We start from the raw sequence: 25279 nt of genomic DNA, 5'->3' as shown, positions 1-25279 counted from the left end.
AGAAGGCAAATTTGAGACCAATCTTTAAGCGCACTCATAAATTATGACCAGAAAAAGACACAAGGGACTCCCTCTCCTTGGGAGGGGTTTATAGTTGTGATCAAGTGTACATAGGCACCACAAGGCACCATGATTGAGACATACAAAATTATGCAGGGGATGGACAGAGTGGATAGGGAGATGCTCTTTACACTCTCACATAATACCAGAACCAGGGGACATCCACTAAAGAGTGTTGGGAGAGTTAGAACAGACAAAAGAAAATATTTCTTTACTCAGCATGTGGTTGGTCTGTGGAACTTCCTGCCACAGGATGTGGTGATGGCGTCTAGCCTGAATACCTTTAAAAGGGGATTGGACAAGTTTCTGGAGGAAAAATCCATTATGGGGTACAAGCCATGATGTGTATGCGCAACCTCCTGATTTTAGAAATGGGTTATGTCAGAATGCCAGATGCAAGGGAGGGCACCAGGATGCAGGTCTCTTGTTATCTGGTGTGCTCCCTGGGGCATTTGGTGGGCCGCTGTGAGATACAGGAAGCTGGACTAGATGAGCCTATGGCCTGATCCAGTGGGGCTGTTCTTATGTTCTTAAGAAGGAGCGTGGACAACAGGGTAAAGGAACATGAGAGGAGCTATTGGTTGCTACAAGTTGACAAATCAGCAGTGGCTGAACACATGGCAATGACAGGCCATAGGATGGATTTCCAATTTACAGGGAAGCAACAGAGATACAAAAACACCAAAGCAATATGAATAGGAAGGATGAGACTTGAACATCAGCACTACTTTGCTACCAGCACTCAGAAACGCCAGAATCCAGGAATTTGGAACAGGAAAAGAACTGGGATGTGAAAAGAAAGTGCATAGTCCTTTCACGAGCACACCATGAACAAGATCAGTGGACAGTTATTGTCAGTTGCTCTGGGGTGAGAAGAACATCTTGTGGTTCTCACCTCTAGTCCTTTGAAAATGTCCACCATAGTTGTGGGCAAAATGTTAGGAGATAAAAATCTTCATAGACCATGGCCAACAAGCCCAAACATTTCTTATTGCGACACTAAAAGCCAAATCTATTTAGGCAAGAAAATTTACCTGGGTGCTTGCCACGTTTGTTCCATCGGTGACCTCCACAGTCATGTTGTACACTGACCTCTGCTCGGCATCCAAGGGCTTGGCAATGACAATGGTGCCCACACCTTTGTCTGCGTCGAAAGAGCTCTCAAAATTCCCTCCTAATCATCATTACAAGAAAAGATACAATTAAATTCCTGGGTTGCTGTTTTTAAATTACAGTTACAAGCCGGGGTACAGTAATTTACTGAGAAGCGTTGCACGCAACATGCACGGCACATTTAACAATTGTCGTTTTAAGTCAATTCTTGCTTTCAAGCACCACTTGTATATTGTAAAACAGATGTCATAAAGGAAAAGAAAAAAAAGAAAGAAGACAACAACCCATTCCACAGACAAAAGATTCAGCAATGCATCCGAGCGAAGCATAATTGACTCCTTAAAAGGCTTTACAAGGCTATTAACCTAGAAAGACTTATGCTCTTGTTAGTATGAACAAGCACTTCCTCCCTGATTAGATATTCATTTGGGAGCAAGATTTGAGTATTATTTGCATGACACTTCCAAGGAAGCCAACAGGTACTGCCAGGGCTACTGGCACACAATAGTGTAGTTAGAGCAGGTGCAAAGCACCAAGTTATGCAGGGAGCCTCACTGTGGCATGCATGAGCCTCACTGTGGCCCTTCCCCCTCTCCCTCGGAACCACTGTGGGTACTGGGCTTCCATTTTGCACCCGCCGCCTGGAACGGCTCCAAAGGGGGGGGGAGGGGCCACTTGCACGTCGTGGTGAGGCTCCCTGCAAAACTTGGTGCTTTGCACCCCCTCTAGCTATGCCACTGCTGCACAGCCTTCCATTCAGAATGAGTTTTTCAATTAATACACTCCCATCCTCCCCAGATAAGAGGTATCTCCCATCTGTTTCAATGTCAGTCTCAAGGTCAAACCTGACATGACAATAAACATACCATTACAGTTGCCACTGCCCATTCCCCAAGTTAAATAACAGTTTCAGGGATGGTGGGCTGAATCAGGATTGAACTGTGGCAGGAAGACCGGTAGCATTTAACCCCTTCCCTCTCTGCCTTAATCTCAACCACTCTCACCATTCACCATCCAAAACCTTCACATCCTTCACATTTGGTGGTTTGGCTCTCACTGCCAGGAAGGAGGAAATAATGCATCTCTGTATGCAGAAATCACAGAACCCCTGAGATGTCTTTGAAACACCGCACAGTCTCCCTCCTCATTGATACTAATCATAAATATTGAGCAGTAGGGCTCAAATTATAACCCTCATGCATTTAGCCCTTTTTTTCTCTGCCTTAATCTCAACCACAATAACTTAAACACAATCCACAGCAAATTAATGCAAATCTGGTCACCTTTTTAAACATTTCAATACCCACTCTCTGATTGAGAACAAAACGGCTAGTATTATAATGCCGTTGTACAAATCGATGGTAAGGCCACACCTGGAGTATTGTGTCCAGTTCTGGTCGCCACATCTCAAAAAAGACATAGTGGAAATGGAAAAGGTGCAAAAGAGAGCGACTAAGATGATTACGGGGCTGGGGCACCTTCCTTATGAGGAAAGGCTACGGCGTTTGGGCCTCTTCAGCCTAGAAAAGAGACGCTTGAGGGGGGACATGATTGAGACATACAAAATTATGCAGGGAATGGACAGAGTGGATAGGGAGATGCTCTTTACACTCTCACGTAATACCAGAACCAGGGGACATCCACTAAAATTGAGTGTTGGGCGGGTTAGGACAGACAAAAGAAAATATTTCTTTACTCAGCGTGTGGTCGGTCTGTGGAACTCCTTGCCACAGGATGTGGTGCTGGCGTCTAGCCTAGACGCCTTTAAAAGGGGATTGGACAAGTTTCTGGAGGAAAAATCCATTATGGGGTACAAGCCATGATGTGTATGCACAACCTCCTGATTTTAGGAATGGGTTAAGTCAGAATGCCAGATGTAGGGGAGGGCACCAGGATGAGGTCTCTTGTTATCTGGTGTGCTCCCTGGGGCATTTGGTGGGCCGCTGTGAGATACAGGAAGCTGGACTAGATGTGCCTATGGCCTGATCCAGTGGGGCTGTTCTTATGTTCTTATTATCTCACTTAAATCTTGCAACTTAGCTTAATTAAATATTTCTGCATTCTTGCGCCTCTGTTCAATCGTCCTTCATTAAAAGTACAGTGTTGTCCAGGATCTGGGTGAACAGATGCAATGAGGACAGAGTGCCTATACCTTTAAACATTGTATAGAAGAGGAAATTTTGGCAGGTGAAGCTCAAAATGGAAGGGTTTAAAAAGCTACACCTGCCAAAATTCCCTCATCTTTACAGTGGTTTAAAGGTATAGGCACTCTGTCCTCCATTGCATCTGATCACCCTTCCCAGGATGGAAAACTTTCTGCTACATCACAAGAGAGGGATAAATTACTTCAGACCACAGAATTACAGGACAAAGTTGACATTACGTTCAGAAGCAGCTGGTCAAAAGGAGCCATAGTTGCTTTGGATGCCCCCTTTGCCTTCCGAAATAAATCCGTTCACTGTAACTGTGATGTAGAGAATGCTTCATGAAGACAGAGAAGGGAGAGGAGCACAAGTCAGGCAAAGGTTTTTCTCCTACTCTGCTTTACACACAAAAAAAAGCAAGGCAGATTAATGGCTGACACAGGCCTGATCCTGCAAACTGTAGGATGCCTTCAATTCACATGAAGAGTAGTACCACAAGGAACACAGAAAGGAAGGAAAGCATTTGCTTCTCACTCGAGCGAGGGGGAAGCAGATCACCAGAATAAACTAACATATCAAGCGGAATATACTAAAAACCTCTCTGAAAACAACTACAAAAACTCACAAAAGAATCAAATGATTAACACAGTGGTTCTGAAACTTTTTAGCACTGGGACCTACTTTTTGGAATGACAATCTGTAGGGACCCAACAAAAGTGATGTCATTAACCTGTTAGTGATGTCACGGCAGGAGTGACATCATCAAGCAGGAAAAATTTTAACACCTCCCATAGGACAAAATCAAATCAAATCAATTAAGTAAATTAAAAGTTTACAATAAGTATAACTTAAAAAATTAATTTAAAATAAAGGAAAACATTCTTAACCCTCCCAAACAGTTGCTGATCTGTTTAAAAAAAAATTCCCCAAACATCCCAAAGACTGCAATCCTATCCACACTTATCTGGGAGTAAGGCTCACTGACTTTGTTAAAAGCATATATATAGTAGCCTGTTAAAAGTACAGATCAGTAACATTTTCCCAAATGCAGTCACATACCAGGGTAGCATCAAGTTTAATATATTAAAAAATAAAATATACACTGAAATGAATGGGGACCCACCTGAAATTGGCTCACAACCCATCTAGTGGGTCCTGGCCCACAGTTTGAGAAACACCGGATTAACAATAAGAAGGTTATGCTTAAACTTTCGCCTTGATATGTTAGCTTACTATATACAGGGAGCTTCTACTATAGGACAGCACTCTCCCTGACTCCACAATCCATCCTACGACCTCAAAACTATACGACCAACTTCCATTGCAGGTAAAGACCAGCCCTGAGTTTCTTCTAATGGAAATGCCAGGTTTTAAGCCGGGGTTCCTGAGCATGCCAAGCACATCTTCTCCCATGAGCAATGGCTTCTCTTCCATTTTAGAAGATTCTGCTGGTGCACTGAACCTAACATAGTTGTTCCCATGGGTCCTCCTCACCCCACGACAGACTATTGCATTGGAAGCTTGACGCTAATTTGATTTCATGCCAAAAGCACATCTATTCCCTACCACCTTCTATGCATGTCTCAACGACTTATCTAGTCTCAGCTGTTACACATACACACTTAACAGCATTTAATTGTAAGTGAACACATAATTGTTCTTGACATTTAATTAAAGTTATGGCGATCCTGAGGTATTAAAACATTTCTGTTGGATTATTCGCTTTTCATCATTTGCTTGAAGCCAACCCTCCCCTCACTTTTCACAGAAAAAAGATAGGCTATCTCTCAATACACTGGAAAAAAAAATCTTTTTGAAGACCAGATTTGCAGATTTGTTAATGTAAAAATTTGTGATGAAAAAGAGCTGGCCTTGGGATAGTCGGGATCTTTTTAATTTTTTTTTTTAAGGGAATGTTTTCTACTGATAACCGTGAAGGGGGGAAAAGTATGACTGTTAATTTAAGTTGCTTTGTAACCATCTTAATGAGCAATCAGAAAATCATAACCTTATCAGACCACACTTCTAAGGAAATGCTGCCTTTAAAAGTTTGGAGGAATTAAAAGGGGACAATACTACAGTGGATGACTTTAAAATACCCTTCATCTTTTGCTCATAAAATGTAGATTAGTTTCAAGGAAACCTAGTATTTCTGTGTTTTTCCCCATCTCTCAAATCCCCCTGCTTTGCTTAACTGACAGCCCAATCCTAACCTGGGCTGGAACAGGCAGGCCGACTGGGCTGCATTGTATTCACCATAGGTTAGGGTGGGACAACTCAGAGTAAGGGGATATTTATCCCCTTAAACTGAGTTGCATGCCAGCCACCTCTATGGGGCTCCTTGGATCTGTACCAGTGAATTTGCTGGTACAAATTTGAGCAGCCTGAGTAAGGGTGACTGGGCCAGGGACAGGGGTTAGGATCCTGCCTAAGTTGCTGAGGCTGTTCTCATCCCCCTCCCAGACCCGGTCCGCCCAGCAATCCACCCTCACCCCAAAACGCCCCCGTTCCACCCTCCCATCACCGTCTCCAACTTCCAGTGCTGGTCTCCCTAGGCTAGCACAGACTTACTGGGTAAGGGGCTGGATTTGGCCCCTGAAAGCCAGTGCACTTCCATGCGCTGGCCCAGCTGACTCCAGAGTAGTTGCGGGTATGTTTTACGGCATGTTCGCGACACTCCAAGCGCATCCTTTGGATTGCGCTCTGAGTCATCTTTGATACACTGAAGGTTTTTTGGGTTTTGCTTCAATAGTGTCTAATTTATTCAAGAAATACAGAGGCTGCAATCTCATATACTTTTGCATATCAGCAAGTCCCAAAGAACTCAACTTACTTTTGAGTTGCCATGCATAGGACTGGACTTCACGTGATTCAGATTTTACTGATAATGCCTGGGAGCTATGCTCAGATTCTTCTCTCCACAAGTGGTATTCTGGGGTTACACTTCCAGTATCTTATGCAGCCAAATACTGTCACTGCTGCTGTTTGTTGGAAGAGAAGGCTACCTATTGTTCAAGTCCCATTTGGGTACCCGTGTGGTTGGAGGCGTCCTAAGGGACAGCGATTCCCCTCCCAGCCAGTGGCCACTCCGAGTTCATAGAGCCCCCCCAACAGGGCCCACCGCCCGGAAAGGCTGAGAATGGCAAAACAGCTGCAACGGGAGCTGTGGCTTAGAGGGCTTAGAGGGCAGGGTGCAAGGAGGAATAGAGGGAGAAGGGAGGCAGGATCCTGCAACAGACCTTAACATACCAGTGAGGGAGGAAGGGGCAGGATCAGAGGACGCCGGCAAACCCTTCATAAGGCAGGAGCAGGCCAGGGATGAAAGTCAGTGGTGGTGAGGACCACCACAACCTCCTGATTTTAGAAATGGGTTATGTCAGAATGCCAGATGCAAGGGAGGGCACCAGGATGAGGTCTCTTGTTATTTGGTGTGCTCCCTGGGGCATTTGGTGGGCCGCTGTGAGATACAGGAAGCTGGACTAGATAGGCCTATGGCCTGATCCAGTGGGGCTGTTCTTATGTGGAGGCTGGCTGGTGAGGAAGGCAGCTGTAGCCTGTGAGCCTACAAGGAGACACTCCTCAAAAGCTTGCCAGATGTTTTATTTACTCCCCCTCCTTTTTTGGAAGACAATTTTTTTCAATTTGGACAGCAGATTCATGTTTGCCATTGTATAGACTGCTGAACAGGGAGGCGATGATGAGGTGAAACTCCCCATTTTTTTTTTTTGCAAACTCGTTCAAAGCTTTATAGGTGACCTGGTCTTGAAATCACAGGGTAACATCTGAAGTCATATGGTCAGGATTTGAAGTGATTCACAACCCTGTTTATTACGGCTGTTGCTAAGGTACTTGGTAGTTTTCTTCCCAGAAATCTAAACAATAATCCACAAGACAGTGAGGGGCATTCTCCATAAAGAGATCCACACCTAACTTGTTTCAAGGTCTGTTTGGAAGGCTGTGCATTAGTGGTTCCTTCATCATCATTGGTATCCTTATGGTTCCTTATATGTATTTGATTAGGGCTCAGAATCACCATTCCTTATTAGGTCTTGGATTTCATTAGTAATACTAGGCCAGTATACAACGTCTCTGGGTTGACTCAAATCTTCATCTATGTCAGAGTGTTTGTGATGAATTTGTGATAGCCTTTCTTTTCCCATGGCCTTGGGGATGTACATTCTATATGTCCTTTAAATATGATGCCATTGCGGACACAGAATTCATCAAGGGAGTTCCAATATTTTCAGGCAGACACTGGAGCTTCTCACCATGTGTCTGGCCAACTAGCCAAACATGAGAAGCTGTAGCTCAACATCATGTAATGTAGTTTTCTGGACTCTTTGATGTCTTTGTTAGGAGATGCTTTCCAACTCCTCTTGGGGTTCTTTTGCATCAAATGAATATTTCATAGTCTTGTTTGCCTGTGGCGTTTTTGTGGCAAGGGTACCCTGGACAGAGGATCTGCTATATCCATTTTAGTTCCATTTTTACACGGCACATCTATGAGGTAACTCTGCAGTCTGTGTAGAATGCGTTGGAGACATCTGGGGGCTGACAACTAGTTTAAAAAAAAATGACTTCTAATGGTTTATGACCACTGTCAACTCAGTGATACTGTCAACTCAGTGATATACAGTATATATACAGTATATTAACAGGTGAATAACATTCTAGTAGCTGTTGCAAAGATTCAGATAGTCTGGGCATTTGCTGAATTACAATCACTTTCTCAGGATCTGGTTGCAAACCTAGATAGTAAGTGATGACCCACTGGGTATTCTTATGAAGTCTCATCCTGTTCTGAGTTTGAGATCGACTGTAGTGGTCCTTTCCAGAAGACAGATGAGACTGCAGTCATGGTCTACTACTGCTGCTTTTATAGCCGTATACTAAAATGTCATCTGAAGTTACACCAATTCTGTTGAGACTTGCTAATGCATCTTCTGCAGCTGGCTCTATTCCAAAAGGCTTTTGTAGCCATCTGTAGTACTGTCGTGGGGTCCAAAAACTAGTAAGATAGCCGCTTTCTTCCTCTAATAAAACTTGCCAATATCTATCTTTAGCTAGCACAGGAAATATATATTTTTTCTGTGACAAGGTAAGGTCTCCTCTATGGTGGGCTTTTGGTAATGAGCTCACAGTAATGCTTTGTTTGAGTTGCATGGATCAATCCAGTAGCTAAGTTTTCCAGGTTTCTCTGTGGCTACCAAACTGGTGATCCTCTTGGGAGCTTCAGTGACTCAAGCAATTACACCATCTGTTTACATCAGCTTTGCAGTTTTCATCTTTTCTACCAGTGTGGCAGAAACTCTATGTGATAGGAGTTACACTGACTGAACTGTTTCATCTACTTTCAGGTACAATATGCCTGGGAGACATCCAAGACCGTCAAAGTAATTGCTGTAATGTTTTAGAACGCGTGTCTTTGGTATATAGTCTAGTCCCTGAGCAAAATTTTTGTTGGCCACTGTAGCAATAGTGTGCTTGGTCTGTGACATATTCAAGGCTACTAGATGCATTTGCTCACTAGTACTAACTGAGTGGGGAAGGGGCTTCTGCTTCAAGTTTGCAATCTGAAATTCTAGCTCGTATTCTCCCCCCCCCCCCGACGTTCTGCCAGAGGCCTATATTATCCTAGTGGTGTGAAAATTATGCCATCATCCCATCCCACAGCCCAATCCCACCTAACTCCCCACGTGTCGATGCAGTGGCACCAACATGGCATCTGCTGAATCCTGCAGAGGTGTACTGGCGTTGGGAAGCCTCCTTGGCGAAAGCCCCTGACATCCCAGTGGGTCAACTCAGACCTGCACCAGTGATAGTGCTGGCTCAACATGGGTCCGTGTTGACCCATGAAAGCAGATCAAGCCCAGGAAGGGGGTTAAGATTTGGCAGGTGCCGCTGTTGTAGAATCCACCCCCCTTCCTGGGCTTGTTAGAGAAGAACCCAGAGGGTGGTCTGCAAGGTAGAGCTCAGATAAATTCTTGAGATCTTTGAAAGAAATTACTTCTGCTGGGCAGTGAGGTTCAGGGTTTGATTGACTTACTAAAAAATTGGGCAGGGTGATTAATTTCATTTCACATTGCTGATTTTTAGCAGAGCTGCCATCAGTGGCACAGCTAGAAGGGGTACAAAGCACTATGTTTGCAGGGAGTCTCACCGCAGCGTGCAAGGGGCCCTTCCCTCTCCCCTTTGGAGCCATTTCAGGCATATGCCTCTGTTTTGGTCCCACTGCCTTGAATGGCTCCGAAGGGGAGGGAGAGGGGCCTCTTGCACACTGTGGTGAGGCTCCCTGCAAAATTTAGTGCTTTGCACCCCCTCTAGCTATGCCACTTGGTTGCCATAATCTAAAAAAAAAAAAATAAGAAGGAAAAAAAGCCTGAGTTCCTGTATCATCTTCTTCCCTTCAATCAGGAAACCAGAGCCTGGATGGAACTGTGCACAGGGCTGTCAAGTGACTTATTTTATCTGTTTGTTTGATCGATTGCTTTTGTAGCTCAGCCTTAATGCTGGGCAATAGGAATTTCAATTTGTGAAAGGTAAGATTAATTAACATGTGGCAGTGGGAAATCATTGATTTTTTCCCCCCCTTTGACTTTGAGGTTCTATTTTTTTCCCCTCTCTTTTGGCTGTAATAGGAACTACACCTCAAATAATCCTTTGTCAGATAAAGGCTAAAAAAAAAATACAGAAACTATAAAGAGTCAACTTCCAGAAAGCACAAGAGGTTCCCTTCAGGGTGCAGCAGAAAAGTGAAAACAGGAATTGAAGAAGAATTATTGCTTGCAAACCAAAGAAAGAAGAATTGTGTAAAAAGTCCACAATCCTTGGCTGGCTTGGGCAGCCAGTCAAAATGTGTGGTCGCCATGAGCCTGCCTAGGAAATAAAGCAGTAGCCTTCAACATTTTCTTGCCATGACCCCAGTATATAAATAAATAAAGTATGAGACTGGGGACCCCACTGTTGAACCCACCCTCCTCACAGAACCCTATCTGCCCACTCCCTGCCCCCATCACTATGTGCTCCCTGCACTGTTCACTGTAACCAAATATTCTTATTAGAGAGAACAGAAAAAGTTGCCATGAAGTCTGACACTAGTGAAAGCTTATTTTAGTACAATTGCTAACAACCTGAGCAGGACTGGGACACAATTTCCTGGTACATGAAGGAGTATACCAGATACTGCCCCCTTCACCTGGTGGTGCTCTAGCCCAGTGGTCTTCAATCTTCTTCATTTCCATAAGTTGACTCACCCCCACAATTGAGGTTTCATGACCCTATCGGAATCCTGACCCCAAGGTTGAAGAACTCTAGAGTACAGAATTTCACTGGTTCACTTATTGAGCCACAGATTCAACAGTGAACCACAGATTCACTCTGTTCTGTGTTCCACTCCTCCTGAATTTTGGTATAAGTAGGAAAATCAGCAAAATTCTAGAATTAGAGCATTCAGAGTTTGCCATGGCTTTCAGTTCCTTCAGTTGTTGATTTGCACCTTTTCTTCTCTCCTTCATCACCAATGTGCATATCTGTGCTTTAATAAAACACTGAAAAGAAGGAAACTTGAGACAGCTATACATATGATTGCACTGAGGCTCTTTTTGTAGAGTTTTACTGGTTTGTATGTGCAATCCTACACAGTGTAAAACACCACATAAAAACAAGCTTGGCATTGCCTTGTGTACCATAATATCGAGAATGTGTTTTGTACATGTTGTATCAATGCACATGTGCACACTGGTAATCGTTAATGGGGATGGCGGCTAAAGATACAAATGAACAGAAGGAACTGAAAGCTGCAGCAAACAGCATATGCACAACACTGCACAAAATTGGGAAACAGAAAACAGAATGATCACAGACTCTCTGTGCACTGACTCCAATTTGGAAACAGGACAAGATAATAAGGGAATCTAATGTTCTTGGGGGGGGGGATTCAGAAGGGGAGAAATTCAGAAACATCCCTAAATATGGCAAAGGGTCAAGTCTCTTATGCTAAGCTTCAGAGGTGCTCAGAAACAGTGACTTCCAAGTTCCTCTGAAGCCCAGTGAGGTGGCAGAGACATTCTTTTCCTGCACCTGGGAGAGGCACTCCAAAGCAACAAAACCTTTGTTGCTTCTAAGCCCCTGTGAAGAATTGCATGAATGCAGGGACAGGCCCGATTAAGGGGGTGCATCTTCAACCAGGTTCCCAGCAGTCAAACTCTTCCTTCCTGTGCTACCAGCACTGACTGCGAGCCTGGCTGAACCTCATCCTTGGGGCATTTTGAGGTGCAGTTGGGGCAGCAAAGGTAACACCAATGAAAACTCGAAACTGGGAAAACAAACAGAATATATTCTGTTATATATGCCCAGTTACATTTTCTGGATGTTTGTCAAAGTCATTCTCAGATAAGAGTGCACTATCATTAATATTGTTACTATTAGAAATACTTATATACCACTTTTCAACTAAAAAAAAAAAGAAGTTCGCAAAGAGGATTACACAGCAAAATAAACAAATTATATTTAAATAAATTATAGAAACTCAATCTCCAAAATGTGCTTCTACTAATATTTTCAGGCTGGTAAATCTTATGGGCCTGTTTGCAAGGCCATTACAAATTATTTACAAAATCTATTTCAGGAGAATAAAACACTGAGTAAACCCAAAGGAAAACAGTAAGTATGCATACATATGTGGATTGCTAATACAAGGATGTACTAGAAATATGTGTATTAATCTATGATTTAAATCCGTGTGGCACGTCCCAGGCAGCTAGAAAAGATACAAGTTGGCTTCAGAGAATGCATTTATATTAAAGAGGAAAAGAAGAAACCCAAAAAAGGCAGCTTAGAAAGTGTTACTGTAGCAAATGTGTTTGCACTGAAGGTACCTTCTGTTGAACAGTTCTGCCCACAAGCTGTCTGTAGGATATAGAACATCTCTCGAGCATGCTTGCCACCTTGAAGCAGAGCAGTCGGAAGCAGAAAAAAACAAACAAACAAACCAAGATAACAGAATGCAACAGAAAAAAAAATAAAGAACAAAAAACAAAAGCATGAAGAGAAAAGAGAGAGAGAAATGAGGGACAGCCGGTCTAAGTTACCATCAAAATACATTTAGAAATGAGATTAGCAAACTATGGCCAGAGAATTTAAATGATGGACAACATTAGAACTGCAGGTCAACCACATATTATGGGAAGAGAAAGAAACAATCCAGCCATACAGATTAGCTAAGGCATCATAACCAAAGCGTGAAAAGTAGTATAGTAGTATATTAAATTAGCCATTTTCCATTCAGCGTCACAAATGCAGATTTAATTCCAAGGAGCTTATCCCTTGTTAGTTATCTCCTTATCAAAAGACACAAAAAATACTTGTCTCCTCTCCTTGGGCCTCGGTTATGGCACCGTGCCCAGACTTACCGACTATGTCAAACCATAGAGGAATGTTGGCCGGTTGCACTGAGACCACACCAACAATTTCAGTTACGCGGTCGCTTTCCATGACGGTGAAGTTGTAGAACGGCTCATCAAACGTGAGTGGGATCAGCGAAGGGGGAGGTTTCTTAATCCACTCAATGTGGAGACGCGCTGTAGAAGATTTCTGTGGTCGGCCATTGTCAACTGCCTTTATCTGTTGTACATGGAGACAGTACATGAGATTTATTTATTCAGTTATACCCTGCCTTTCTCCCCAAAGGGAGCCAAAGTGGCTAACTCAGCACACTCTATTGTTTATAGGTGTTAGGCATATTTTTGTCTCTCTTATCCTAAACCTGCCAAACATTATGATCCACCTTTGAAGACCTTTCTTGGGTTTCTCCACTGTTAAGTTTATAGTGGGGGGGGGAGGGGCAGGAGAGATGGAGGTTTTTTTATTGTGGGCCCTCCTTGATCAGCAGAGAAGACTATTCCATTTCAGTAGACTTTCTAGAAATTCTTTTCAAAGAAGGTTGGTCTGCTGATGTTGATTTTGAACATTGTTTTAGATCAGTGGTGCCCGACCTTTAGGAACCCGTGGACCACTGAGGCAAAAAGTGGAATTGTCATGGACTACAAACAACTCCCCAAACTCCCAACCCCCCTGCACACAAAAAAATACAACTGAATTTGGTAGTCTGGGAGGAGGCTCAGCGAGACACTGGAAGTGCTGGCTATGGGAAGTCGATTTTCTGCCCTTTCTGGGGTCTGTGGGGAAATGAGCTCAGTGAGATGCTGGAAACTATCATATTCAGTAAGTTGTATTTTTTTTTCCTGAGACTTTGTGGACCAGTTCTCAGGGTCTCATGGATCATCAGCAGTCCACAACAATGGGTTGGGAACCACTGTTTTAGATTATGCTATTGTGACTTTTAAAAATTATTTTATTATTTGTTGATTTATTATCTTTTTTAAAAAAGCAGGATAAAAATACATAATTTTTTTTTTAAAGAATAAAATATGACATCATTGAGCACGTCCATTCTGAGATCTTTGTTCTACATCTGGATGTTGAACTACTGTGTTAAATTTTAGAGCGGTTGTAGCTTAATCTCAAGTTGAGCTCCAGATCGGGTGTGTTTTTTATTTATTTATTTATTTATTTATTTATTTATTTATTTATACATACATACATACATACATACATACATACATACATACATAAATACATACATACATACATACATACTGCTCCAGTAATAATTAGTAATTCTTTTCACTGCATTCCTTCATATGAGCTACAGTAGAGCATAGATCCAGGAAAAAAAAGCTTCAAGAAGTGTCATGTTCTGCCTGGTTTTCTTAGCAGGTATCATTCTGACTCCAAAGGACATTGATCAACGCTGATAAGACTGTGTCAAAAAGGAGGATGGAGGCTTTGGAGACTAGGGTGAGTCTTTGTGAAGGGCAAATCCCAACAGCAGCAGGTCAAGCCTGTGGGACAGATCGGCACTGCACTTTGTGTCAAGAGTATGCTATTTATTAAACCAGATCCCAGAGAGAAAGGCAGTGTTCTTGCTTCACGCTGTGAGATGTAAAAAGCACTGTTGTTTACTCTTTCTTGGAAACCAGTGATGAGGCTTTTAAACAAAATAGGATTAAAAAAAAGAAAATGCTATTGATCTGCCAGAGGCACCACCAGACACCTGTGCCCACTCAATACTTTCCTACTTAGCATTCATTTAGGCACCTCCATCAATCCACGTAAAATTGTTCCAACAAACATGGACTGCAATTAATGTTCTGTGTTAGGATGAGTCTGCTAAGGTCTCTACTCATTAAGATCCAGACTGTGATGCTGCTTTATTCATACTGGATGAACACTGATTTTATGTTCAAGTTGAATGGGGACAGCTGACGATGCTAAAATCCAATTCTTATGACCCAACCCATGGTCCATCACCATAAGGCTGCGCTTGCCAGTGCATGAGCTACTCTGACAGTGGGCGGCTCACTATCAATGGTGCAGGAGTTGGGAAGCCCTACTTCAGAAGCAGCAGGACACCACATAAAGCTCTCCCAGAAAATCTTGAAGGCCATTATAAGTTAGAACAGAAAATAGTGGGTGAGATGAATGAATGCTCTGGCTCAGTATAAAGAAGATTTACTTATTTATTTGTATCTACTAAATTTACACCCCACTTTATCTCCCCAAAGGGCATTCACACGCAAAGATTCACACATTCCTTTAGTAAACTTAAACATCATCCCCAGGAGCATGGGAGCCATGCAGTCCTTGAATCAGCCCCCAAAGCAAAACTCAGGGAAGTTGCTTGGACTTTCACTGGGTGAACCACACAGAACATATGACCTCCTCACAGTCTGCAAACCTCATTCCATTTTGATTCAAGCCCAGACACCTCCAAATTCAGATCGGTCTCGATATGAAGTTCATCCCTGCCATTAGTCAGCATTCCTTGTCAGTTTTCTCTGCACTACATCTCAGTACACCTTTGCCCAAGGAGGCAGTGGGGAAGGTTTGCTAGAGATAGGAGAGGTCTTGCTGAGCCTCTTGTCACTTGGAAAGGACACAGATAAGCAGAAATATCACTGGGGGGGGGCAGCATGGTAAGTTCAGCAGGTGCCTCAATGTGCCGTGTAAGCAGCCCGTCCCCCTCACATCGGAGCCATTTAGGTCAGTGATGGCAAGGCAAGCTCATTGCTGTCGCTGCCCCCAAATGGCTCCAATGGTGAGCAGGAAAGAGTGCTTACACAACACCTGCCTTACTTACCAAACTGCCCCCCTCTAGCTATGCTTCTGCAGATAAGCATGCCTAGGGGTGTCATTCACAATAAAAGTGAAGCCTAGAGGGCCTCTCATGCCTTCCTCTGCTGGCTACCCCTCAACCATTCTCAAAAGTACTGTTGTCTGCTTGGAAGGAGATGGGGGGAGGAGAACTGGTAGCAGATGAGTGAATGCTGGATTCAACCCCCACCCCAGGAAATGCTCAAACAGATAGTTTTCCAAGGGACTCAATAGGAAAGTTAAAACAAAACAAATGTTTGCAACAGAAAGCAAGCCAAATTAACACATTATCAAAGGCCTGAGGAAGCTTCTTGATGGAACGTAATTGGTAAAACAACAATAAAGAAAATCTGCCTTGAACCCTGAAAGCAGAGCATCTGTTTCTTTTAATATTGAAGGCTTACCGTTAAGATGTCATAGCTCCCAGCTGTGAACTGCTTTCTGGAAGACACCATCCCAGTCTTTGGGTCAATGAAAAACTTCCCGTCATCGTTTCCATCCACAATACTGTAGGAAATCTCCGCGTTGGGACCTTCATCCTTATCAAAGGCAAAGGCTCTGTAGATGGGCTCCCCTCTCTTCTTGCGGTCCCTCTCGGGCAACTTGATCTGATAGACTTTCTCTGGGAACTGAGGCTTGTTGTCATTTTCATCAAGAACCTGAACCACCAGCCAGACTGTAGATTGCTTGGGGGAGACGCCTCCGTCGGTCACCGTAACCTGAGGGATGTGAGTGAACAACAAAAGTAAGGTTTTGGGGCAAAGTAAATGTAGCAGAACGGCTCAACAACAGCAGGTGGAGTGGATTAAAAAAAAAAAGGGAAAACAGGAACAGATCAGATCAGGAACTGTTGGAAAGATTGCAACAGGAAATTGCAATAGGAACTGATCAGAAAAAAAAGAAATGTCCATCCTGCCATTTAGTAAACAACTGGATAAAGCATGGTCTCGACTCTTTTTCCTTTCACAGCAGAACATTTGGGGAAAGAACAGGGAATACCCTCAAAGGACTCACCACAGCTACAATCCCATCTACTTGTTTGGACTGTTCTTTTTCATTGCGGTACCCAAACTATGGGATGATGTCTCTTAAAAGGCATGTCAATTCCCCACATTGCCTGATTGTAAGTGGGCACTTAAGTCCTTTTTTCTCTGAAAGCATTTTTGGTTGTCCTTTTAGGGTCTGGTGGGTGAGCCCCCCAAAAAACAGAACCCACAAATCTTTGAAGAAAACTGTTAATTATAATTTTTTTTCTTTTTTCTTTCAGGGTATACAAGTCGACTTTGTGCATGACATATTGGAACAATAATCTTCCTCAGACTCAATAAGTTTGAGTCCAGTAAGTTTCTTGAAATTTACTGGACCTTTGTAGGATTTAATAAAATTTTTATGGGTTCTGTTTTTTGTTTTTTTGGGGGGGTCGCCCTGTATTTAAGTTCCACCTTTCTTCTATGCTGAAACTGAAGTGGTGTCCATGGTTCCCAGAATGCCATCCATTGGCCAGCCCAGAGCTGCATAGCTTCAGTAAGGTTGCTTCCTTACATGCCTTCAAAGAAGGCACCTACTGCTGCAGTTGGCTTTTTTTTTTTTTTTTTTGCTTTCTGATCTGTTCTTTTCATTGTATCTTAACTTGCTTTGTTGTTATATGGTGATATCTGGATGGAAGGCTGTGTAAACAGCCTTGCATCCCTACTGCATCGAAAGACAGAATATTAATTTCAGCATAAGTCGTAAAAAATATAAATAACATGTTATTCTGTTTCTGCAGGGCTTTGGTTTTTATTGCTTATGTTTCTAGCCACAAGCTTCTGGTATAGGGCAGGCTATGCATCTAAATGAAGGATTCCCCGTGATTTTTCCTTCTGTGACAGTTCAGAGTGATCTGTTTGTGCCTTTAAAAAGAAGAGATAACTGGGCTGGGGAAGGCAGGACAGGGAAAGTCAACTAAATAAACTGCACAGCAGTTCGCCAGCAAAGCAATCCATGTGAAATGGGAGGTCAGCACAGCCAGACTGCAGGGGGAAAAAAAAAAAATCTTGGCTCAAAATACTCCTATGCTGCCACTGTGGGAATTGGCCTGTTAAGCAGCTTTTTGCAAAAACAGAATCCAAAGTACTTTCAAGCCTGGAAAAAATCTATTTCTGCTTCACTTTTCTAGTGTTACAAATGGTATAACTGAAATAGGGAGGAGAATGTTGAAACATATATGGATTTTATTATTTTTTAAAGGATGCACACTATTTTCATCTCTTGGGAGCTGCCTGATCTTGCATTATTTATTCCTACAATACTTCTCTCCCCCTCTCCTTTAAATTATTACCAATTCCACTTTAGACTGCTATCCAGTTGCTATCCAGTTGCTTGTAACTCCTTTCACTTTCAAAATTACTTGCCCCTTGAACAGTTTCAGAACCTGCATCAACATTGCATTTTTTTCCTTGTTAGGGTGCATGTACCTCCAGGTTCCCTGCAACCACACAAAGCAGCTTGCAATTCACAAACTGTAAGATTCCAAGGCTTAAAAGCCAACATCCATTCAAAACTCAAGAAGATACAGGTTCAAGTTTCCCCATGAGCACAAGAAAGTTTTGACGTTTCTTGCGGACCAATCCTATCTTGATCGGGATGGTGCGCGCAGAGCTTTGAGAGAGGGGAACACAGCTGCAAAATGGCTAACAAGCGAGCGCAGAGAGCTCCATTGGTAGCCATTTTAGGAGAGCTGACGCAGGAGGTGGCAGTGCACCCTAACCATTGCCTGACCTCTCAGTACCTGCTGAAGTAGGGTAGGAAGCAGTGGGAAGAGGGTGAAATGGGGTAGGAAGGGGGCTAGACAGGATGCAAGTAGCTTAATATTGGGGAGGGGAGAACTTATCAGCTGCAGGCATAACCACACACTCTGAGGTAGTAAGTCCAATTATGGCAGTGTCTGACACAGCAAAAGAATTAGCGGTGGGGGGGTACTACAGTCATGATCTATATGAAGAGAGATGCAGTCTCACTTCCAGTTACCTGAACAGTAAGGGAAGAAACAATTTTGATGAGAATTTGGCAGTTGGGCATTTGGGGGGCTGGATTTAGGGCCTCAGCCAACAGTCACTCTGGCAACTCAGTCACTAGTGAGAATGGAAAAGGTGCAGAAGAGAGTGACCAAAACGATTACGGGGCTGGAACACCTCCCTTATGAAGAAAGATTACAGCGTTTGGGGCTCTGCAGTCAAGAAAAAAGGCGCCTGATGGGGGAATATGATTAAGACACACAAAATTATGTAGGGGGTGGATAGACTAGATAGAGAGATGCTCTTTTGCCTCTCACACAACACATGAACCAGGGGACATACACTCAAATTGATTGTTGGGAATGCTAGAACAGACAAAAGAAAATATTTCTTTAATCAGTGTGTAGTTAGTATGTGGAACCCCTTGCCACAGGATGTGATGATGGCATCTAGCTTAGATGCCTTTAAAGGGTGATTGGACAAATTTCTGAAGGAAATGTCTATCTTGGGTTACAAGACATCATGTATAATGTGCAACTTCTTGATTTTAGAAGTGGGCTACCTCAGAATGCGAGTTACAGGAGAGAGCACCAGCATGCAGGTCTCTTGTTGTCTTGTGTGCTCCCTGGGGCATTTGATGGGCCACTGTGAGATACAGGAAGCTGGACTAGATGGGCCTGTGGCCTGATCCAATGGGGCTCTTCCTATGTTCTTAAGGGCACAATCCGAACTAAGTCTACTCAGAAGTCTTATTTGTTCAATGGGGCTCACTCTTAGGAAAGTGTGGTTAGGATTGCAGCCTAAAATTAGTCACTGGCCAAGGTTTCAGTCCTTAATGAACTATAAAGGCTGGAAATTCAGAACCTCTGAACTAACGTAACTGGAATGTATAATTTAATCCAACAGTAGAACAATTTTCACAACAGAGAATTTGGAACTGTTAGGACAGATTTATATCTAGAATCTTGGATTCAAACCAGAAGGACAGGAATGCCTTACAAGCACATATTTTTACCTTTCTGTACCTAGCAAGGTCAATCCTGCATAGTTATGGTCTTCTGTGTCATGGCTAATGTTCCCAATAGATTTAGCAAGAACTTTTTTTCCAGAGCTTTCATGTGAGGACTTCTATTTGTTTTCCACTCTTCATAAAATGTGATGCACAAGATATATAAAATGCAACAAGGAGCCAGTAATATGCTGTGCAAGGTTCATCCACCAAAACAGAAAATACTCAGCATTTTTTTTAATTGGGAAGAGGAAATTTCTTGCAATTCTCATCTCTTTGGAAATTGTCCTTATTAATCAAGAGTGTGCTGATGTGGCAGTAACATTTGAAGATGAAGTTGAAGATTTTGAAGGACGCAGCATTGTGCAAAAAGAGACAGGACGGTGATTCTGCACCTGCAAGTCAAAAGCAGCCTGCAGAGAGCAACTGCAGCAACAACAAAAATGGTTCAAAGTGCTTAATTTAGTGCGCAAAAGCCAAAAGAGAGGCACTAATGTGAGACAAGAAAACAACATGCAAAGTCGCTGATTATAAGTGAGGTATATATAAAACAGTTCTGTTCAACTATTAGCCCAAATTCCAATTTATTATTAAGCAATCTGGAAACAAACTCTGAAAACAGGCTCTATCAGTGCTAAGGAGCAACACCTTTCAACAAGGGGAAAGGTATCAGCACAGCCTGACATACAAACTGTATTCTTTTATGGCAACATCTCGGAGCATCCCTACAGCCATGGAAAGAAAGAAAGAAAGAAAGAAAGAAAGAAAGAAAGAAAGAAAGAAAGAAAGAAAGAAAGAAAGAAAGAAAGAAAGAAAGAAAGAAAGAAAGAAATTTCAGTTGTCCTCTTCTAGAGACAAAAACACTGCAATCCTATGCAAGTTTACTCAGAAGTAAATTTCACTAAGTTCAATGGGACTCAATCCCAGAAAATTATGCACAAGATTGCAGCCTCTATGACTTAATACTGACAGTTAATGGTTAACTTTGTTCAATAAACAGTAGGGTTGCACTCAACTAGAGGTGCCTCCTCAATCAGAAAATACTTTTACAAGTTCCACCTGCTTTTACCTGCCTGCACTGCTTCCAGCCAAAGGAAGCTTTTGTATCAAGTATTGATACAAGGAGACACTCTTCTCCAACTTTGACTGAGTCTACTTTGGAACATAATAGTGGTTCAAAAGCTCTTGTCTGCGCACTTCAGGGGATAAAGTATCTCCCAGCCTGACTTCTCTTAGAGTCCTTATGCCTGCTGAGAGGTATGCTCAGACTACAAAGCTCATCACATTACCATCTTTTCATAGGCTCAACCACCATTCATTTTCTATTCACGCAACTTGCTTGATTCCAATCTTCCCCTGCCAGCGGGAACTAAACACACTTCTTGAAAGTTTCCTTAAAATGATGGTGATTGTTAGAGAATTCTAATTTTCTCCTTTTCAAGCTGACTGGCTCAAATCTGCAGAATCATACATTGAACCTTTAGCAGCATTTCTTGCAGGAGCAAAGATCAATTACCTTTTTCTTTTCTGGTTTGAAAAGGGGAAAAAAAAGTATTTTATCTCCTTTCCTTCTTTGTACCTTTCTGGAGAGTTTCTTATTTGGCTTACGGGTTCATTCATTTGGCAACCTTCAGTCTCGGAAGACTACGGTATCGCGCTCTGGATGGTGGTTCTGGCACAGCGTCTAGTGTGGCTGAAAAGGCCAATTCGGGAGTGACAATCCCTTCCACACTGGGAGCAAGTGCAGTCTGTCCCTGGTCTGTCTCCCTGGCTATGGGCCTTCCTTCTTTGCCTCTATGCCTCAGACTGTTGGCCAAGTGTCTCTTCAAACTGGGAAAGGCCATGTTGCACAGCTTGCCTCCAAGCGGGCCGCTCAGAGGCCAGGGTTTCCCACCTGTTGAGGTCCACTCCTAAGGCCTTCAGATCCCTCTTGCAGATGTCCTTGTATCGCAGCTGTGGTCTACCTGTAGGGCGCTTTCCTTGCACGGGTTCTCCATAGAGGAGATCCTTTGGGATCCGGCCATCATCCATTCTCACGACATGACCAAGCCAACGCAGGCGTCTCTGTTTCAGCAGTGCATACATGCTAGGGATTCCAGCTCGTTCCAGGACTGTGTTGTTTGGAACTTTGTCCGGCCAGGTGATGCCGAGAATGCGTCGGAGGCAGCGCATGTGGAATGTGTTCAGTTTCCTCTCCTGTTGTGAGCGAAGAGTCCATGACTTGCTGCAGTACAGAAGTGTACTCAGGACGCAAGCTCTGTAGACCTGGATCTTGGTATGTTCCATCAGTTTCTTGTTGGACCAGACGCTCTTTGTGAGTCTGGAAAACGTGGTAGCTGCTTTACCGATGCGTTTGTTTAGCTCGGTATCGAGAGAAAGAGTGTCGGAGGTCGTTGAGCCAAGGTACACAAAGTCATGGACAACCTCCAGTTCATGCACAGAGATTGTAATGCTGGGAGGTGAGTCCACATCCTGAACCATGACCTGTGTTTTCTTAAGGCTGATCGTCAGTCCAAAATCTTGGCAGGCCTTGCTAAAACGATCCATGAGCTGCTGGAGATCTTTGGCAGAGTGGGTAGTGACAGCTGCATCGTTGGCAAAGAGGAAGTCACACAGACATTTCAGCTGAACTTTGGACTTTGCTCTCAGTCTGGAGAGGTTGTAGAGCTTTCCGTCTGATCTGGTCCGGAGATAGATGCCTTCTGTTGCAGTTCCAAAGGCATGCTTCAGCAGGACAGCGAAGAAAGTCCCAAACAAGGTTGGCGCAAGAACACAGCCCTGCTTCACTCCGCTTCGGATGTCAAAGGGGTCTGATGTGGAGCCATCGAAGACAACAGTGCCTTTCATGTCCTTGTGGAAAGATCTGATGATGCTGAGGAGCCTGGGTGGACATCCTATCTCGGGGAGAATCTTGAAGAGGCCGTCCCTGCTGACCAGGTTGAAAGCCTTCGTGAGATCTATGAAGGCTATAAAGAGTGGCTGTCGTTGTTCCCTGCATTTCTCCTGCAGTTGTCTAAGGGAGAATACCATATCAGTGGTGGACCTGTTGGCACGGAATCCGCACTGCGATTCTGGATAGATGCTCTCTGCAAGTACCTGGAGCCTCTTTAGTGCAACTCAGGCAAACAGCTTTCCTACTACGCTAAGGAGAGAGATGCCACGGTAGTTGTTGCAGTCACCCGTGTCATCTTTGTTCTTGTACAGCGTGATGATGTTTGCATCCCTCATGTCTTAAGGTACTCCACCTTCTCTCCAGCAGAGACAGAGGATTATGGGTAAACTATAACTTTTTACACAAGCCCCAAGGGATGGATAGCCATCCTCTTGGGTACTGTATAGTGCAAACGTAAAGATGATTACTCAGAAGGAAGTCCCACATGACTCAGCAGAACTTAACCATGTACAGAACTGCAGCTTTAGTGCTGGTTGCAATCTTATGCTTGCTTGCTTTGGATTAAGTTCCACTGAAATCTGTGGGACTTCCTTCCAAATAAACATGCTGAGGATTGTGCCGGATACCTGCGATTCTAAGCATAAACACAGTCCACTCCTATGCAGGTTTATTTTATAAATAAGTCCAGAGGTGTTAATTACAAAAATGTGCAAAGGATTGCACTCTTATATGCACATAACTCCAGCTGCAAACCAAAAGACAGATTCAAAGCATTTTTAGTACTTGTGCATAATCAAGAATACCCATGGAGTAAACACTGATTTGATCTCCTGTATGTGTTAATTTTCTCATCAAGTGACAGTTCTTAGCAGTCGTCTAAATTATTCTTCACTAGGGATGCTGTGGTAATCCAGCAATACATTGTTTGATACAATTAATAAGAATATGTATATGCACAAAGTGGTTTACAGACAAAATCACTGCTTGAAAAAGTGCCTATCTATCGTGCTTCCACTGATAAGTGCCCAGAAACAAGCTTCAGAACTTGGTAATGTTGACTTGAAAGGAGAAAGGAGCATGAGAAGTCCTCAGATTCTCCTGACTCTGTTTCTGGGTATCATTTTTCATTATTCTTTGTTACTGTCTTCTGAGGGTAGTTGCAGGAGAAGTGCTGGAAGCAAAAGTGCTCTGCCCAGTGGCTCCCACCTTTTCCCCCTCTCCCAGAATGCTCCAGGAATGATACCATGTCATGATGTATCATCATTCCAAGAGAGCTTAAAGGAAGGAGAAAAAATTATCATCTTTTTGCCCTGCAACAATAAGGTGTTTCTTCAAATGGATGCAGTTTGATTGGCATTGCACATATACCGTAAAGCACACACTGTGGTCCTCAGTGTATCCCTTAAACATTTCAATGCCTGTGCAGGAGCTATATTAAGCATCTTCATAATGTCTCATTTATCATTTAAATAGGCACAAACAGTGCACATGGTACTTTGTAGCAAAAGCACAAGACAGATCACTACCCCAAGGAGCTCCTAGTCTAAATTTTGTTAATTAACATGAGCCATCGCTGGCTGGTTCAGACAATATGTTACTTCCTGAACTAGCTCCGCATGCACACAGCACATACACATCCTTCCTCTCCTTTCCCTTTGCAGTTAAGTTCCCTAATTGCATGGGAGGATGGCTCATCAATGCCCCTTATATGTGCTGCTAAAGTACTTTGACAACTGCTTTTAAAGTAGGTTTAGCAGTAGAAGACAACTCTCTGCCCCTGTACACAATTAGGGAAACAATCCCAGAAGCAAAGCAAGGAATAAGGATGTGTGGGCACCATGAATGCACACATTGTTTGTTGTGCTGGCCAGTATTTTTAAGGAGCTTTGGAAACTCAGCCAAATGGCTTGTGACTGTCATTTATTGAAATAGTTTTGTTGGGTACATGAATGATTCTGAGATTTTTATCTATAGTTTAATAATGATTTGGTTAGAAAATATTTCCAAAAAGAAAAGAAAAAAGAAAAATAGACCAGGCATCTAAAAAATAAGAGATACAAACCCAGATGACCATGGCACTTGTGTTTAAACAGGGTGATCTGGATCATGGATAAAGATATTCCCATTTTATTGCCCTTCTCTCAAAAGAGGTTTGAACCAGAAAAGGGATGGAATTGTGGCTATGAATCTATAGCTACTTCTGTATTTAACATGTTCTCAGATCTTTTTTTTCTTGAATTATTCAGAAGGGACAGATTAATTCCATACTGACAAACTTCTTGCTTCTGTTAAACTTATCTACTCTTTCCCACATATGTGTTGGATCGAAATAAACACATTTCTTAAAAAGAAAAACAAAAATAGTATCCTACAAGCTTTAGTGGAGCAGGTTAGAAAATGACATTACGGTTCATAATATTTTGCTATCTTTTGGCACCTTGAACTCCTCAGGCTAGGAGAGAGAAATTGCTTTTCAAGGACAGGCTTCATGCACTTGATGCTTTAGAGCTTTGGTACATTTTTTTCCCCCTAAAAACGAAGTCCTGGCGAAATTCCTGAAGTACTGAGTCTTTGATTATACCATAAATCAAAGGTTCCCAAACTGGGGTGTTGTGACACCCGAACCAGGGAAGCTCTGTCGCTGGCCCCTTAAGGGGCAGGGTGATGGCGGTAATGTGATTGCCATGATCATACTGCCATCAGGACAAAAGAGTTTTTTAAGACTTACATGGGGCTTGCTATGGCTCTCCAGAGAACTGCAAAATGGGACGTGGGTCGAGAGTGCCTTTAGATCAGTTTGGAGGTGCAGGGAGGCTTGCAAAGGGGGACTCTCTAGATAGCCACAGTGACC

The 25279-nt window shown here is 43.0% G+C and overlaps 1 protein-coding gene across 1 annotated transcript in view; it reads right to left on the bottom strand.

Moving 5' to 3' along the window:
• FAT3 (FAT atypical cadherin 3) overlaps positions 1-25279 on the bottom strand; it is a 374334-nt gene that overhangs the window by 115142 nt on the left and 233913 nt on the right. Inside the window, exons 4-7 of the mRNA XM_066620610.1 lie at positions 15935-16249; positions 12728-12938; positions 12194-12262; positions 1095-1234 (exon numbers count right to left, since the gene is read on the bottom strand). Of these exons, the coding sequence (XP_066476707.1) occupies positions 1095-1234; positions 12194-12262; positions 12728-12938; positions 15935-16249 (735 nt within the window). The remainder of the gene's footprint in view (positions 1-1094; positions 1235-12193; positions 12263-12727; positions 12939-15934; positions 16250-25279) is intronic.

The sequence above is a fragment of the Tiliqua scincoides genome, chromosome 3, assembly GCF_035046505.1.
Source record: "Tiliqua scincoides isolate rTilSci1 chromosome 3, rTilSci1.hap2, whole genome shotgun sequence".
Taxonomy (NCBI): domain Eukaryota; kingdom Metazoa; phylum Chordata; class Lepidosauria; order Squamata; family Scincidae; genus Tiliqua; species Tiliqua scincoides.
Note: the sequence above shows the minus strand (reverse complement) of the source record. Positions and strands in the feature narration are given on the sequence as shown.